This window comes from Pimephales promelas, chromosome 17 (assembly GCF_988280905.1).
Source record: "Pimephales promelas chromosome 17, fPimPro1.hap1.1, whole genome shotgun sequence".
NCBI classification, from domain to species: domain Eukaryota; kingdom Metazoa; phylum Chordata; class Actinopteri; order Cypriniformes; family Leuciscidae; genus Pimephales; species Pimephales promelas.
The window spans coordinates 4,283,227-4,301,827 of NC_142785.1; the positions used below are offsets into that span (position 1 = coordinate 4,283,227).

The 18,601-nt window shown below is 38.9% G+C and overlaps 1 protein-coding gene and 1 long non-coding RNA gene across 3 annotated transcripts in view; one reads left to right on the forward strand and one right to left on the reverse strand.

Moving 5' to 3' along the window:
- itgam.1 (integrin, alpha M (complement component 3 receptor 3 subunit), tandem duplicate 1) overlaps positions 1-16,494 on the forward strand; it is a 48,519-nt gene extending 32,025 nt beyond the window's left edge. For both annotated transcript variants that reach the window (XM_089121789.1, XM_089121790.1), the window contains exons 8-30: positions 1-151; positions 245-395; positions 4,449-4,522; positions 4,711-4,849; positions 4,933-5,066; positions 5,172-5,318; positions 5,441-5,644; positions 5,810-5,943; positions 6,033-6,178; positions 6,265-6,413; positions 6,957-7,088; positions 7,177-7,250; positions 7,353-7,494; positions 7,658-7,756; positions 10,851-10,930; positions 11,064-11,150; positions 11,258-11,336; positions 11,506-11,601; positions 11,770-11,856; positions 11,992-12,102; positions 12,199-12,312; positions 15,739-15,849; positions 15,953-16,494. In XM_089121789.1, the coding sequence (XP_088977915.1) occupies positions 1-151; positions 245-395; positions 4,449-4,522; positions 4,711-4,849; positions 4,933-5,066; positions 5,172-5,318; positions 5,441-5,644; positions 5,810-5,943; positions 6,033-6,178; positions 6,265-6,413; positions 6,957-7,088; positions 7,177-7,250; positions 7,353-7,494; positions 7,658-7,756; positions 10,851-10,930; positions 11,064-11,150; positions 11,258-11,336; positions 11,506-11,601; positions 11,770-11,856; positions 11,992-12,102; positions 12,199-12,312; positions 15,739-15,849; positions 15,953-16,036 (2,725 nt within the window). In that variant the 3' untranslated portion in view covers positions 16,037-16,494. The remainder of the gene's footprint in view (positions 152-244; positions 396-4,448; positions 4,523-4,710; positions 4,850-4,932; positions 5,067-5,171; positions 5,319-5,440; positions 5,645-5,809; positions 5,944-6,032; positions 6,179-6,264; positions 6,414-6,956; positions 7,089-7,176; positions 7,251-7,352; positions 7,495-7,657; positions 7,757-10,850; positions 10,931-11,063; positions 11,151-11,257; positions 11,337-11,505; positions 11,602-11,769; positions 11,857-11,991; positions 12,103-12,198; positions 12,313-15,738; positions 15,850-15,952) is intronic.
- On the reverse strand, positions 12,234-18,495 carry LOC148971034 (uncharacterized). The gene is made up of 2 exons (XR_016146968.1): positions 18,017-18,495; positions 12,234-13,136 (listed from the first exon to the last, which is right to left on the reverse strand). It is a non-coding gene; the product is annotated as an uncharacterized LOC148971034 (long non-coding RNA).
- Between the last annotated feature and the right edge of the window lie 106 nt (positions 18,496-18,601).

Sequence of the window (18,601 nt, forward strand, 5' to 3'; positions counted from 1 at the left end):
GAATCAGCTATTCGTAAGTAATGGAGGTGTAAGACCATCAGCCAGTAAAATTTTGGTTGTTATCACGGATGGTGAATCAACTGATCCAGCGTTTTTGACTGAAGCTGTTCAACAAGCACAAGCTAAATTTATAACACGATATGCTATTGGGGTGAGATTTTTGGGAAGATCCACTTTATTAAACTTATTAAAATCATTGAATTTAAGAAGTCATACAATTATTTCCATGAATTTTTTTTTTTAGGTTGGCAATGCTTTTACTAATGACAGAGCAACAAAAGAGCTGGCAATTATTGCATCTTTACCCACCAATAGGCATGTGTTCAAAGTAACCGGTTTTGACGCTCTGGAAAGTATTCGTGAACAACTTAAAGAGAACATTATAGCCATTGAAGGTATGTCTGTAGAGAGAATGAAAAATTAATAACAGAGAATGTTTACATTTTACATTTATCAGCTGTCATTTTATTACTGTTACGTCTGTACTGAGGGACGAAAACACAAAGATAGAGTGACAATGATTTATTTAAACAAGCATCAGCAACTTCATAATACTTGAAGGCTCGTGATGTCCCAAGCAATTCCACATTCTCAGAAGATCCCGTGAACAGTAGAGATACAGAAAGGGCTCAGCTGGATCTTACTGAATGGACACTTGGAACATCGGATATCAGTGCAGGTGAAACACAGGAAGGTGATTGTGGGAATCAGGTAATCCACTTCACGGACGCTGCAGAGGAGATATACAAAAGCCTTTAGAATTGAGAGAAAACCACTTGGATTCAGGCAATAACTGGAACCAGGCCATAAACACAAGGAACAAGTAAGTCACAGGTAAAGGAAAGACAAGACCGGCCACTGAGGAAACTGCAGTTTATGAATGGTGTGCATCAAGGTGAGTAATGTTGAAGAGCAGGTGGAAGCAATTATAATTCCGGGGATGACGATCAAGAACAGGTGCGCTGAGTTGTGATTGATGGAGTGTGTTGTCATTGACGAATTAATCTGTGACAGTACCCCCTCCTCCACAGCCAGCTCTTGAAGGCCGTAGGCCCCGACGATGAGGGCGACCCCGCGGATGAGGTTTTGGACGATCCTGATGATCTCGATGGAAGTCTTGGAGGAGAGTGGGATCCAAGATGTCATCCCAATGAACCCAGCTGTGCTCCTCTGGTCCAAATCCCTCCCAGTCCTCGAGGTACTGAAGTTGACCTCCCTGACGACTTGAGTCTAAGAGGGTGTGAACCAGGTATACTGAATCCTCTGTGGGGTCCACTGGAGGAGGAGGGGGCGCTTCGATGCTCGACTCTTTGGTCCGAGATGAAAGGGGTGAGACGTAAGGCTTTAATAAGGAGACGTGGAAGGTGGGAGCTATCCTGTAGTGACGGGGAAGTGCTAAACATTGGATACTTGGTTGATCTGCCTCTCGATCGAAAAATGGCCCAATGTACCTAGGACTCAGCTTTCGTGAGGGCAGCCTGAGGCATATGTCACGGATCGAGAGCCATACCAACTGGCCTGGAGTGTAGAGAGCGAGTGGCCCTGTGACGGGTATCAGCCTGTAGTTGATGTCTCCGAACTGCCCCTTGTAGAAGGACATGGGCCGAATCCCAGACTCTTTCACGTCAGATGGCTCCCCAGACCAGGGAAAAAGTGGTGGTTCATAGCCTAAGACACATTGGAAGGGTGTGAGACCAGTGGAAGACTGATGAAAGGAGTTTTGGGCATACTCCGCCCAAAGTAGATACCGGTTCCAGTGGTTCTGTGTATCGTGACAATAGGTTCTGAGATACCTTCCGATTTCTTGAATTGTACGTTCTGCTTGACCGTTGGACTGAGGATGGTACCCTGACGTCAAAATGACCAATAATTGAAAAAAAAAAAAAAAAGGATTTCCAGACATGAGATATGAATTGGGGGCCTCGGTCAGAAACCAGGTCTTCAGGAATGCCGAAGTGGAAAAAATTTCTGTGAACAGTAGTTTGGTGGTTTTGAATGCTGTGTGAAGTTTGGAAAGTGCTAATAGTTTGCAGAACTTTGGGAATCCGTCGACGAGTATGCAGGTCTTGTCTTCAGAAGGAGGTAAATCATTTATGAAATCGAGAGCGATGTGTGACCAAGGTCAATTTGGAATGTGGAGAGGCATTAGTTTACCCTTAGGTAGATGCCATGGTACCTTGGCCATGGAAAAGGCGGTGCAACCCTGTACAAACTGTAAGACCTCCTGGAACATCCTGGGCCACTAGTAACGTTCTTAAAGGAGAGTCAAGGTCTGATGGCTACCTGTGTGTCCGGATCCTAGAGAAGTATGCACAGAATCCATTAGGGGTATCCGGAGTCGAGATGGAACAAAGATCTTCCCCTCGGGACCCCCCGGTGGGGCAGGCTGACAAGGTGGCCTCAGCGATGATGTCGTTGAGATTCCAGAGAATGGTACTCATAATCAGGGTTGAAGGAAGGACGGTTTCGACACTTTTCTGAGAGGTTTCCGGTTGAAACAAACGAAACAGTTTGTTTTTTGAGATTGTTTTCCGGCTTTGAGAGTCTTGGTTCCTGGACGATAGGTTACAGTGAAATTGAAACAAGTAAAAAACAATGCCCACCGGGCTTGGCGTGGATTCAACCTTTTGGCGTCTCGAAGATATTCTAAGTTACGATGGTCTGTGATTACTTGGAATGGATGGTTTGCTCCTTCTAGCCAATGTCTCCACTCCTCCAACGGCAGTTTGATGGCCAGTAACTCCCAATTGACGACATCATATTTTTGTTCCCCCTGTGTTAACTTGTGAGAAAAGAAGGCGCACGGTCGGAGTTGAAGAGGAGTCCCCTGCTGTTGGGACAGTACAGCTCCAACACCGTCGGAAGAGGCATGGACTTCCACAATGATTGGCTTATCTGGATTCGGATGGCAAAGCATGGGGGCTGAACAGAAGGCTTGCTTGAGGTTCTCGAAGGCTGCAGTAGCTTCTGGAGACCAGGTGAAACGTTTGACCTTCCTTACCATGGATGTTACAGGAGCACAGGTCTTGGATCCCAGGATGACTGGAGTGGGGGGCTTAGATGGATTCCTTTTAATGGCTGGAAGGCAGTTTACTTTACATTGTTTGCTCCATTGACATACCTCACCGGTGGCACAACAGATAACTGGTGAATGCTGATCAAGCCACGGACCTCCCAGAACTAGGTCTGCTGTCGAGTCTTCCAAAACATAAAACGAACACTTCTCAGCATGCAAATAGCCCACTGACAGATGTAACACTGGATGTTTCCTTTCCTTTCCCCAAGGATTTGCCCAGAATGGAGAGAATGCTCAATGGGCGAGGTAAACGTCGACGGTGGGCTTGCAGGTTTTCTCAGTCCCAATTGAGTCGTCATAAATGGCGTCATAAACTGCAGACAGATGTCGGGATTCAAACCACACCGATAAGCGGTCATTAAAGCAACTTCATTCCGTCCACTATTAGCAGCAATAGTGCACAACTGCAGGGCGTAATCTGCCACTGTAGAACGGCCCTGACGTAACCGTAGCAGCTGATGGTGGATGGAAACCGCATTCGAGGTTTGTGTGAAGACAACTTGAAAGTGTTCCAGAAAGCAACTCAACGATTGCAGAGCAGGTGCATTAGAATTTCATAACGCTTGTGCCCAACTTCACACGTGACCTGTGAGCAGAGAGATGACGAAGGATATCTTGGCTCTTTCAGATATGAATTGATGGGCGTGAATCTCCATGTAGAGTCAACTCTGTAAAAGGAATCCTCTGCATGCCTCATCTCCCAAAAATGAAGAGGGTCGGGCCATGGGGCTACTGGATGCAGGTCGGAGATTCTGTAATGTGCGACTAAGTAAAGCGAGGGTTTCTTAAATTGTATTAGGTGGAATGGATGATCCAGCGGCCACTGCGGAGAGCGGCAAATGTACTGTGGCAGTTGATATGGTGGCGCTGTGAGCGGTCTCAGCACCGGAACGTTGAACATCAGTCGATGAAGTCGATGAAGCTTGCATGAAGACACAAAGATAGAGTGACAATGATTTATTTAAATAAGCATCAGCAACTTAATACGTGAAGGCTCGTGATGTCCCAGGCAATTCCACAGTCTCAGAAGATGCCGTGAACAGGAGAGATACAGAAAGGGCTCAGCTGGATCTTACTGAATGGACACTTGGAACGTAGGAGATCAGTGCAGGTGAAACACAGGAAGGTGATCATGGAAATCAGGTAATCCAGAGTTGTGATTGATGGAGTGTTGTCATTGACCATTGAATCCGTGACTTTGTTCAATAGATTGATTTAAAATAATACATTTCTTTTTTTTTTTTTTTTTTGGAAGCCATTGTTTTAATATTTTATGGGTCAGGAGGGGAGATAAAGCTAAAAGATGTTTTTTTTTTTTTTTTTTTTTTAAATGATACATTTCTAGTTAACTGTTGCTGCTTTTATTTGCTAGGAACCCAGACCTCTGGAGATTCATCTCGAATGGAGTTTGCACAGGACGGATTTAGTGCAGCATTGACATCAAATGTAATTCTATGTATTTCACTTATTTGTAACAAGGTTTTGTGTTTTCATTATTTGCAAGTTAGAAATACATGAAGTTTGTTGTTTAAATGTTTAACTACTCTTCTCAGATTTTGCATGCTTGTAAGCTTATGTGGAAAGATTATTTCTTAAATATTTCTGTTTATTCTTATAATGTTATCTGCATTCAGACAGATATGATAATGACCGCAGTGGGAGCTTTCCAGTGGAAGGGTGGATATCAGCTGTACAAAACAAATGATATTTCAGATCAGTCTTTCAAGTCTAATTCACTCTTTCAAGCTGGAAGTGAGCATGACAGTTATTTAGGTGAGAATCAAGATCTGTTCTTCGATTGTGTAAATCAATATAAATCAGTCAAAATACATTTTTCAAGTCTATTTTCTTCACAGGTTATTCCTTGACAATAGCAACAATATCCAGAGCAAAGTATGCAGTCATGGGAGCACCAAGACACAAGCATAAGGGACAAGTAACTGTTTCAAGAATTGATCGAAGTGATGTAAAGCAACTGGATTCTCCTAAGGTTGTACATTTATGTAACATATTGGCACATCACAAATGAATGTAAGCGAGTGAAAGTACATGAACTCAGAATAGCTGTATGGTTACTATATTGCTTCTTTCTCAGCCTCAGATTGGCTCATATTTTGGAGCTGAGGTGTGTGCGGTGGATCTGAACAATGACTCCAATACAGACCTACTTTTGGTATCGGCACCAACGTACACAGAGTCTGACCGAGAGGGCTTAGTGGTTGTTTATATCATTACGGGTCAGGTCGGTGATTTTTGGGGGAATTTATTTAAGACTAATATTTTTAAAGAGTACATCAAGACTGAATAAATGTACATTTGTTTCTGTTTAACCCTGTTTCTCCTCTCTCTGTTATATCTCTATAGGCAAACTTCAATGTTTGGGATATTGTTTTGGTGGGCATGGCAGGTCAGAGGGGTCGGTTTGGCTCCTCTCTGGCCAGTCCAGCAGATCTGAATGGTGATGGTTTCAAGGATGTGCTGGTTGGGGCTCCTTTAGAGGAAGATGGACAGGGCAGCATCTACATCTTTAATGGGATAGATGGAGGGATCATTTCCAAATACTCACAGGTGAAAAAGACGTGGATTGGTTGCAGTTTAAAGGGACAGAACATTTATTCATAATTTCTTCACCCTCATAGTTCACATTTCTTACACTCCTTTCCCTTGAATCACGTCATTTACTCTAATTATTTTATATTTTCATAATGTTTCATTCCCTCTTGAATGAAACAGAGGATTGTTGGATCGTCTGTGGGACCAGGTTTGCGTTTCTTTGGGATTTCATTGAGTCAGTCTTCTCTTGACCAGACTCGAGACAACCTTCCTGACATTGCTGTTGGGTCTAAGGGAGCAGTTCTGCTTCTCAGGTCTATTTTCTTCTATAAAGAACTAAAATATATGCAAATACAATGTTTCAACCATAATCATTCATTTGTGTTATACTTGGCTCTTTCAGGTCCAGACCCATCATGCTCTTGGAAACCAAAGTAACTTACAACCCAACCAAAATACCAACCGGTGACCAAACCGACTGCAAAAATCCACTGAAAAACAACCTGACTGTGTGCTTCACCATGAGCGGATACAAACATCGCATAACAGGTTTATTCATAATATAATTACATCATTTTTGTGTCCTTACATCACAAGTACATCACAAGGCTTTTATGATCAAAGATGTTTTCTAGATTTGGCTGCAAATATTAATTACACCATAACGCTGGATTCCAAGCGACATAAATATCGTGCATACTTCTCTGCCAAAAACCGGCTCCTCAGTGATGTGACGAAGATTAAGTTGCAGGAAGTATGCAAAAATCATACTTTTTTTATAGAGGTAAGCATCAAATGTCATTATTGTTTCACATTTATGAGAAGTTTTTCAGTGAATCCGATGAGCTAAAATTTAGACTAAAAGGGTCATTTCTGTTTCTTATAGTTAAACCTCAGTTATTCAAACTTTTACAATAATTATCTTTGTTTCATGCGTTTTTGTGATAATGTAACTTTTATGTGTTTGCATAAAAAAAACTGTAGGTACAAATTATCTTCTGCTGAAATTCCAAATAAAAACATTTAAACAACACAAACTACAAATTATAACTTGATTATTTACACATGCAGCAAGAAAAATAACTGGAAGGTTAAACAGTATGTAACCTGATATGATGGAAATAAATAACCATTAATCTATATTTTGTCTATATAACTGATAAAAACTACAAATGTTGAGTATATAATGTTAAGTTAATATTTCGATCAACATTTCAAGAAATATGATGGGGACATTACAAGAATCAAATGCGTAACGAGAGTGAACCAAGTTTAATCGTAAAGTGTTTTGTTATTAACGTCTCTTATTGATTCTCGTTTCCATAAGGCTTGTTCTGAAGATTCTCTGAATCCGTTGGTCAATCAGATAACATTCACATTTGAGGGTCTTCCATCAGGAAGTATGGAAAATTTGAGTTCAGTTCTGCTGCCGGAGATAAAGACATCCACAGACCACAATGTAAGAGTTCATCTGAGTAAGGAGCAGAAATTACCAGAATTTTATGTACAATTGATTAATTTTTCTGTGCCTTCACTTTGTTTTACAGCTGGATTTTGAGATAAACTGTGGAACTGATAATGTATGTGTTGATGACCTCCGAATGGATTTCAATTTCTCTGGGTGATTTGCTCTGTTTCTGAACTGAAGTTAATCATTTCTAATTGATAATTCCATACCATCTTGATGCTTATGAAACTATTTACATTTCTCTCTTTGATCCAGATCTACAAACATAGAGGTTGGGATAATGCAGGAGATCAACGTGATAGTATTTGTAGAGAACAGAGGAGAAAACTCATACAACACTCTCTTCACCCTCAAATACCCCTTTGGACTTTCCTACAGGAGATTCACATCTAAACAGGTAAACATAGGCAGATGCTGAAACTGACAATAGTTCATAATGATAACAATGCTATTTCTAAAGCTAAATAGCTCTAAAACACTGAAGATACAAAACATTTGTAAATAAATCTTAAAATTCCAAAGCCATTTATTTTGAGATGATAAATATTCTGTATGAGCAGGGCAGAGTTGAGTGTGTGTCTCTGGATGCTGAGCGAGGAGTTACACTGGGAGAAACCTCCTGCCAGATCAGTAAACCCATCCTCAAGGGAAACACTCAGGTCAATTATCACACCCCTGACACCAACGTTTGCTCATGTGGAGGAATGCATGTTAATGGTTAAACTGATACAAATATTTATATATATATATATATATATATATATATGAAGAGTTCAGATGCAAAAGCCTCTAAGTGCCATTTGAAATTTTCTTCTAGAATGATCATTTTTATCAAGCTTATATATTCAAGTTCAGTAATTTCACTTAAATGACAATTAATAGGTTATCTTCATTGCAATTTAAGTGAAATTACTGAACTTAAACATACAAGCTTGATAAAAATGATCATTCTAGAAGAAAATTTCAAATGGCACTTAGAGGCTTTTGCATCTGAACTCTTCATATCTATATCTATATATATATATATATATATATATATATATATTATTGTTCTCATTTTAGACATTTCTGTTTACATTTAGTGTGTTTATTTTATAGTCTGGATTCATGTTTGGATTTATTACAATTAGTCCCTGAGAAGTTTTTCCTCTCAGATTTAGTCATAGATGGGCAGTATGATACTTCATTCATTAATTTGAGCAGAATATCCCAATGGAGATCGCTGAACTCCAACATACATGTTTGCCTGTATTTTCCAACACAGTCTCATGAAGATGCGCATCTATACCACGAATGTCATTTCTCGTGGCATTTATATGCCAAAAGTGTTTTTTTCGTGTATATGGTACGCACTAAAAAACCCTGGGTTAGGTTTAGGGGGGAGGGGGGTGGGGAGTTCTTGCGTATTATACGCAAAAAAGTGCGTATCATATGTACGCGAAAATCGTGTGCCATATACACGCAAAAACTGTTTTTGGCGTATAAATGCCACGAGAAATGACATTCGTGCCATAGATACGAACTTTCATGAGATCGGGCTGGTATTTTCAGATCATCATTGCATGTTTTTCTAGTAGGGAATATTAAGTAAAACATTTGCTGGATAATTTGAGGGTTTTCACGGCGCGTCATCAATCCGGAAGTCGGCCATTTTGGAGGCACTAAACATAAACATTGCCACTAAACTGAACGGCCTCGCAAATTTGGCTGATTATTGCTGCTGAAAAATGGTTGAGTGTTGGTCTGTACTAACCGGTCACATCAGGAAAAAAACATTTCGAGTTCTATAGACTGCAAGTTAAAGTTAAAGAGAAGAGTGCAAAAACTGATGAAAAGTGTTTGAGAGAGGCAAGCATCAGCTCATCAGCCACATGTGTAAATGAAGCTTTGACTATGGCTAAAATGTGGACGTAGTTAACTATGGCTATACACATTGTCAGTCCAAATCCAATTATCTTTGTATCCAATTGGAATCTGATCTAAAATGATGTCCACACTGTGTATCGCAGCTGTTCAAATCTGATTTGTGTGTCCATGCAGCTCTTGGGCAATACGGCACTGATATTGCGTCGATGGAGGGGTTTGCATTTGCAATAGAAATGTTGTCTTATTCAAATTTTACAACATGGAAATGTGTAGCCGCCGCGCTGGACTACACTGCGTATTGAGCTGCAGAACTGTAGGAGGCTGTTTCAAAAATATGTTTCAGAAATAATAATTTTCTGCTCGTCCGGCACTTTGCAACAACACAGCATTGTTTGACTTTCATCATGTTTCCTCTAACAACATTTGGCGTTTACATTTTACGTGGCGTGAGAGTCGCATACCACCCAAAATCCAATCGTTCACACTAAAGCCGATGTCCTGAAACGTGATTTGAATAGGATTTCAAACCACAGATGGATGTAGCTTGAAACTTGAAACTTGAAATTGAAAATTTCATTTGCTCTTTGGACTGACAATCTGAACGTACTGTATAGGCTATGGATAAGAAAATTGAGGGAAGAATGGCAGTTAGGGTTGGAGAAGTGCTCGTTCAGACCTTTACCACATATTAACTTTAGTTTGTCAAAATTTTGCACTCTCTCCTGCTTACTAAGTCTCTATATGATTTCGCACCTACCACGTGTTTTTTCCGTGGTTTATTAGTGTAACAGTGTGTTCAGCAGTACATAAACAGTGCAATTCATGCTGTTGTTTACATCTGTAATGGCTGCGCATCTGGGTTACCGCACAGGGGTGCGTTTCCCGAAAGCATCGTTTGCCAAATACGGTCGCAAGTTCCGTCGTTATCAGCATAGTTCAACGAGTCGGTGTTTCCCGAAACCATCGTTCCAACGAACATTCGCAAAGTTGTGTGCTTTGAACGACAGCTCTCGACCTGTTGTTAAGAGGCATCGTTTCTATATTGCATGACATTTGTACGTAATAAATCCTTATCTTGAGCAAAATAAGCAAGCTGACATTCAGTACAACCGGTGCCTTTTATTTAGAATACATACAAATGTAATTTACGTCTTTTGGTTTGTCAAAAGATTTAAAGTACCGTGTTTGAAGAGTGCGCATGTGCGGACGTGCTCTACTATGTAAGAACGCGCCAAATGTTGAGTCTGGTAATAAAACAAAATAACTGAGAACCATTAGAAATAGTCCTCAGATGACATGTCTGTAATTTATATAAAATAAATCTAGCGTTAATTGGATCTCAAACAGTTTCATTAAAAGTAGTTATTACTCCACCACGTGCGAAACCAACGTGGTTGAACGATACTTTGCGCCAGTGGGTTTCGGGAAACAGTCGTGACTAGCTAGTTGATTTCTTCAACGATGCATCGTACTATGGTAATGAAGCTGCGAACTACGTCTTAGTATGGGAAACGCACCCAAGAACATGACACAGGTGAAAACACCTCTATTGGGGGATTTAGACTTTTGACGACTGGCAACCCCAAGTATGAAAGCTCGAGAATGCTTGTAACTGATACAAGATAAAGGGAATGTCCCAAAAATAATTCAGAAAAAATAACAAATGGGCCAATATCACAACAATTATGCTTAATTTATTAAGAAAAGCAGAAATCGTGAAAATTATATTAATTGTCCAGCTCTACTTGTTTGCTTATACATTCATCACTGACTTGATTACTTTTAAACTCAAAGCAGGTAACCAACACTCTTACATGTTGACATGTGAATTTCAACAACTTTAGTTAGTCCAAAATGTCTTATTCTGGCTTTTTCGTCCAAATCTAGGTTGTGTTTGATATCACATACAGTATTAATAAAGAAAGTACACTGGGCCAAAATGTGAGTTTTGCTGCTGCAGTCGCGAGGTATGACATCATCTTTGTGTGCTAGAAATTGTTGTAACTCAAAGCGTAAAACAACTTTACTGTGATTCTCACATGATCATTTCATCAGGAACAGATAAATGCAACTAATAAACCAAACCTCCTTCTCTCACAGTGGGAATGACAAACACTCAAGCAACAGTGAGTTTAACAAACAGAAAACCATTGGTGTCAAATATGCCATCTATATTGCCTTGATAAGGTTAGTGCTTTACTCCACGTTTCTGTATAGAAATAATAATAATAATAAAAAATCTTTATCCTATACTGTAATTTTGTCATTTTCTTTCTTCATTTTTAAAATAAAAGGGATGAAAATTCCACCATCCACATTAATTTTACTTCAGGGAAAAGGGATCTTATGAAACCGATTCAGCAGATATTAAAGGTATCAGTTCAAATGATGTCTTAAAGTACGTTATAAAAATGTTTTATCCTCTAAAATCAATTTAAAAAAAAGGCTAAATGACAGATTTAACAGGATTTATTTTATCAACAGAAGAAAATGTTAAAATGCCCATCATAACTCTTGAATGTTTAAATGTTTCCTCTTTCAGGTTCAGAATGAGCTCAGAGAATTAACTTTCAAAGTTTTCATCAGAGTACCAGTGAAACTTGGTGATGCTGACATCTGGACTGATTCAAATTTGCAAGTGTGTGAATTTATTTATGATTTCACAAGCCATAAACGTATTGTATTAAAGGCTCATTCAACAGGGAATTTTGTATTTTAAAAGTGGATTCGTTGTGGGTGTTGCGAGTGAGATTTCTTTCTTTCTTTCTTTCTTTCTTTCTTTCTTTCTTTCTTTCTTTCTTTCAAGATACCTGGCTGTACCAGCGAGAGCATGACGAAGCCTGTTATCAACAATATTACGTTTTTGGACGCTGTTAAAAATTATCGTGTGGTGGTGAGGACACTTTTTTTTTTTTTTTTTGCTTTACCTCATTTGTTTTCCACAATTTATTTGATTTATTTCTTGTATATGTTAAAAATACATGAATGCATTTCTCTCTCTCTCTCTCTCTCTGTGTGTGTGTGTCAGAACTGCTCTGTGGCGGTGTGTGCCGTGTTCAGCTGTGACGTCACTCTATTAAAGAATGAAAAGAATCTTTATAATATATTTGGCAATGTGAGCTCTGGATGGATTGAACAGGTATCTGACTTTTACAGCAAATTCATATCTCAGAACAGACCATACATATTCATAACTGTTTGATCATTTTGTATTATCATGATCTGTCTCTCTTAGACTGGACTCAAGGCTGCTGTTTTTGAGTTGGTCAGTTCAGCGTCTCTGGATTATGACAAGAGCAAATACATTTTCTTTTCCTCTGATTCTCAACACACTGCACCGTCCGCCCAGGTAATACAGTGATCGTTCATGTCGAGTCTAATGACTGTAAAAAGAGCTCTCAAAACTGTGCTCTGTTTGAAAGAATCTAAAATGGCAGTCTACTGTTTATAGTTCATGATTTGTTGATTTATGATTTATTCTTTCTTTTTCAGACCACTTACTTTTCTCTTTTTACTTGCAAATATTTTGACTATTGCACTTTCAACATTCTTTCACGTAATCTACTTCCTGTGCAAATACACCAGAGTCAAGAATGCTTACACTGTTCAAAAGTCTGGGGTGTGAAAGTCTCTTCTGCTCACCAAGGCTTTGTTTATTCGACCATGTAACCAGGAATATTGTGAAATATCATTTAAATTTTAAAGAACAGTTTTCTGTTTTATTTGGATCTTACACACACTAAAACAGATGCATTATAACAAAAGAATGTAAACTGTCATGATCCTGGTATTCTTCTCTTATACTCTTCCGCCCTCTTCTGGTCACACTCTTTATTACATCCGTTTACACACACGCGCACACACACAGACATTCCCATTCATCATCTCATTCGCTCTCAGCTGTGTCTCATCACCTCATCTCATCATTCTCTCTCCTCCCCAACTTTTTCCCACTTTCTCTGATTACACTCTCTATTTCCAAGCCTTCCTTTCTCTTGTTTTTTGTCAGATTGTTACTGTACCAACCTCTGTCTTAGTCGTGTCTTGTCTGGTGCTTGCTCATAACCGATCAACCTTAGTACCTCGCCTCTGCTTTATCCAACCTCCAGCAAACGTGAGTGGTCCACAGATTGGCGTTCCCGTGCTCTCTACGGACCCAGTCTGTCTCATCCTCTGCAAAAAAAAAAAAAAAAAAAACTTTTGCTGATAATTTACTCGCCCCCATGTCATTCAAGATGTCCATGTCTTTCTTTCTTCAGTCGAAGATAAATTAAGGTTTTTGATGAAAACATTCCAGGATTTTCTCCTTATATTATGCACTTTACTGGTAACCAAATGTTTCAAGGTCCAAAAGACAGTTTCAGTGCTAGCTGTTCAAAGCGCTTTAAACGATTTCAGATGATGAATAAGGGTCGATTATTCGATGGAAACGATTGCTCATTTAATAAATAAATAACAAAGTTTAAGTTTTATAAGCTCAAATGGTTGCTTTGCTCTGTTCTGTGATGTGCGTTTTTGACTCTCCTGTTGGGATGGCTCGATACCAAAATTTTGGCTTCAATACGATACCAGAACCCAATACCTCGGTATCGATACCACAGTCGGAAAAAAAAGTCTAAATTTAAGTGAATTGAAACAATTTTATTAAACACTGCTTGAAACTCTCAACTACCATATGTGCAAAGAAAAGTATCCAAAAAAAAACATCAAAATTTAACAATAAACAAATTATGTGTAGGTAAAATTTTGATTTGGGGAAAAAAAAACACTGATATTATACAATTAAAATAGGTTAATATCTATAATAATAGATTAACATAATAGAATAATGAAATGACGTAAACCATTAGCTGTCATGCATCAACAGAGAATTATCAACATTTATTGCATTTATTCATCTTGGTTTGGTTACTGTTTGTGTTTGGGTTCATATTATGCATTGCAAAAAGTAATGTTATGATGCTAAACATTTATTAGGAGATTACATTTTTAGGTCATTTTATTACTGATTGATCTATTAATCAATGCTATATTGTTAGGCCAGGTTCCTTAGTCAATGTCGACAAGTGTAGCTTAATTGTAGGCTAATATTATTAATATTTATATTACTACCATCTCTCTCTCTCTCTATGGGTCGCCACAGCGGCAGTAATGCCATTCATTTTACTATCACTTTTGTGCTTTATTAATTCAAATTAAATGAATATATTTGTTTGAAACTGCAAAAATGATGAGATCATGAGACGGTAACTGAATTGGTTCTAGCGTGTCATGCAAGAAGATTTGAGCTTTCGTGTTTACCGTATCATATTTAATTGATAAGCTCTTATGTATGTGCGCTGTTCAGTGTTCAATAAAAGTCTAAATTAAATCAGTTGAATGATGAACTCACCAGTTGATCTCTTTAACAAGTCAGGATGAGCAACTGACGAGTGCTTTGGCAGATTTGATGTGTTGCATTCGATGGCAACACATTATTGAAAGCAAAGTTTGCAGAGTGGTGCATTGAGGTCTGTTTCTACACTATTCTCATTAATTTAGTTGGCAAAGTAATGCCTTATTTCACTCATACTATGCTCTCTCTACTTATTAATTTCGGGCGTGTAGAAATCCGAATGAGCTTCATTTCCACCGTGTTCCTTCGTTTGCCGGTTTCGCGTGACTCGCGTCAGTTTCGGTAGAGCACTGCCGCCTAGTGGAGAACTTCGGAACAGCAGCTCATCAAATACCGAATTTAAAGTCCCCGTGAACCGGAAGTTGCAAACGATTTTTCTCCAGTGCTGTGACGTATTTCCAAGTGAAACGGAATATTGAACAGAGGGCAGGGTTTTACTCTAGAGCTCCTCCTCTCCATCTCTCGCTCATAGCAAACTAACGGTTTGAGGGGAGTGGTTAAGCGTTTCCCCACCCAAACTGTAAAACCTACGTCATCAGAAAAAGAAACCGTTCCAGACCGGAAGTAACTTTTCAGTTTTTGATTAAAGATTACTAAGGTAAAACATTTTTTTTATATATATTCACTTGCACGGATTAATTGTTCACCACAAGACTAGTAATATGCGCTAACAAAGTAAATAGGTTCAATTTTGATTTCACGGGGACTTTAACAAAATGATGATATTGTACCGTTTAAAATGTATTATATACCGGTATTTTTTGCAATACCGGTATACCGCGCATCCCTACTCTCCTGTTGAACGAAATGAACGAATTGACTCGGAAAAAGATTCAGATCGAACAGGAGTCACGAACGCGCATCACAGAACAGAGCAAGGTGACCATTTGAGCTTATAAAACTTAAACTTTGTTATTTATTTATTAAATGAGCGATTGTTTCACTTGATAAGACCTTTATTCATCGTCTGGTGTCGTTTAAAGCCCTTTGAACAGTTTGCACTGAAACTGTCTTTTGGACCTTTAACCTTTTGGTTACCAGTGAAGTCCATTATATGGAGAAAAATCCTGGAATATTTTCATCAAAAACCTTAATTTCTTTTCAACTGAAGAACGAAAGACATGGATATCTTTGAGGACATGGGGGTGAGTAAATTATCAGCAAAAGGTTTTTTTTAAAGTGAAACTACTCAAAGTGAACTAAATTGCCTTTGGGTTCTCTCTCCTAACATAAGACCATAAAAAATCGTGTTATCAAATAATAATGTCCCTATTGTTCGACATGGAACATCTGTGTTGGAAGGAGGAGGACTTCCTGTTATACTGAGATTACTTCTGACTGCATTTTAAATTCACTTGTTCTCATTTTCCCACTTTGTAGATTAACACTCAAGTGGAGGTGTTTGAGGAGGCGAACCTGACCAAAGAGATCATTGGAGGAGTAATAGGAGGACTGTTGCTACTGGCTCTCATCACAGCGGCTCTCTATAAAGTATATCAACATCATAACACTTCACTTTCATTTGTCTACACAATCTATGTTTAAATGCTTACAGCATGTACAGTTTATTACAGCATATTTCTCCCTTTATAAGGCTGGGTTCTTCAAAAGCCAGTACAAGCAGTTGCTGCAGGAGGCGCAGGGTGACGCAGGAGGAGCGCCAAACATGACACAATAATGTGCACGCAAAGATACAAGCACTGATTGTGTAATTTGTGTTTTGTGGGCTTGGGAATGAAACGTGAATTTAACACACCCAGTAGCATAATATCCTGGCCTGATTTAGGACATTTAATGAGAAATAAAATGTGCACAAATTCTCATCGTAATTTATTTACTATTAATTCATGTATAATTTTAGTTTATATCACTGCTCATCATTATCTTATCTAACCATGAGCTTAACAATTACAGTATTTAAAGCATTTCAAAAATTAACTTCCTTTTTTGTTATGAAAACTGATAATGACTGAGTGGGAACTAGCAGTTTTTGAGATGTTTTATCAAATGAAGTCATTCTCATAAAAGGGCACTAGGTATTTTGTAAATGTTGTAATTTTTTTTTTTGCTTGCAAATAATTTCCATAATTTTAATTAAAGAAAAAAATATGCTTAATTTTGGTAAGAGATCCATTACACCTATGTTGTGTCATTCATCATTTGGGTTTAAAAATGTGTGTGTGTGTGTGTGTGTATAAACAACCCGTTCTCATCCCAAGGCGTCATATTGGACACTTTTGCCAAAGCGTAGACATCCAACGCACATGGCGCCCTTTAGCGTCAATATGAGACGCAGGGCAGAAGGTGTCTCCTAGTGGTCAAACCCTAAACCTACCCCAGACCTAAACCTTCCCATAACCGAAGCGTGTTATATTGACGCTAAAGGGTGCCATGTGCGTTGGATGTCTCTGCTTTGGCAAAAGTGTCGTATATGACGCCTTTGGATGAGAATGCGTTGGTATAAGTTCCTAGGTAACGACTGTTGCCCTGGTTCCCTGAGATGGGGAAAGAGACTTGGTATTGACGCTACACTCTTAGAAGAAATGGTTCTATTTAGAACCAGAAATGGTTCCATCCCCCGCTTCATATATGAAACTCCAAAATGGTTCTATAGAACCATTTTTTTGGTAAAAGATTCTATTGGCCAAGTATGGAACCCCAGGGTTCTATATAGAACCCAGAGGAACCCTTTTTTTAAGAGTGTATAGAACCTTTTAGGGGTTCCAAATACGTAGCGCTGAAAGAACCTATATAGAACCTTTTCTTCTAAAAGTGTATGTTAAACGGCATCAGTGTGTTTTGCCTAGGAGACTCACAGCAAAGGCATAGGTATAGCAACGAGACTCGGGGTTACAGTCATAACCTTTGAATATCAAAACGATCCATTTATGTAGCTTGATTAAATAAATGCTTTGTAAATTAGTATGTTTAAAGCCTTGAAACTTGCAGGATGTTTTAATGCTACAAAGACCACTTATATGGCAAAAGATCATGACAAATTTATTTTTTTGACCCCTCAACGTTATGACCCATTTAAAGGGACACTTTACCCATTTCCATTAAGCGTTGTATCTTTAGAAACCCAGTCATATTTTTGAATGGTCATGGTTTATTCTCTTATTTTCCCCTGAAATGGGAGAAATAAGGATTTAAGTGTTTTACTTCCTGCTTATTATGATGTAAAAATCGTCATTTTGTGTCATAGTAGGAAGTCACATTTCATTAAAAAGCGTAGAGACTACAAACATTTGCTCATTATTATTCAAGGGTGTGGGACCCACTCACCCTACAGGCCAATTACAGATCAGTGGGTGGGACTTCACTTGCAGAAACTGAAGCAATATCTGCCATCTTGTTTGGAAGCTAAGCTAACAAGCGCTGTGGAGATAGGAAGTATGATAATGACGGAAGAAACTAAACATGACATGGAAGAAATTCTACTGCTCGAATCCGATGTTCGTGGCTGTCTTTACGAGTCGCAGTACTGTCATTTCACTCTGACATTTAACTCTGACTCGGAATCACTCGGACATTTAATGGCGTAGACATACACGCGGATACACGTGGATAGCTCAAACTTAAAAGTGCCATGTTTACACAAAAGTCATGATGTCATGTTGCTCAGTGAAATGAAGCGAACAGACGGACAATGTTTTACCTCATCAGCTGGAACATCATTAAAAATAAAGTTTATCCATGCAGTCTCATTGGAATCCAGAGGAAGCTCATGCAGCGACTGTCTTCTTCCACAAACAGGCACTGCACAATATTCTGTATTGCTCGGTAGCTCGATCTGGTTTGTCATCACGAGGTAGGCATCTATGTTATTTAGCTATGCGTGTAATGCACGAATGGGTGGGCGGGGCTAAACCGGCCTGAAATAGGCATTGATCTTCTTCTGCGGGGGTGGTGTTTTATTCTCTTTGATGTTATAGTTCCCCACTTTGAAAAGCGAGTCATTTGCTGAGCCTGGTGTCAATGAAAGCTTTTGTTGGACTATTAAGGACGTTTTCAGTTCTGAAACTTGCAGGATATTTTTATAATATGATGACCTCTTAGATGTCAAAAGCTCACGGAAACTTTTATTTCTCAGTTCATCACTCCTTTAACAAAGTGCCTAGTCATGCTAGTTGCTGCAACTGCATAACCAGGTTCATAGTGTGTCATCTCCAGATGACTGATATTTATGGCTCAGGGTATTTGAGAGTGTGCTAACTTTGGTCTTTTATAGTTATTTTTATAC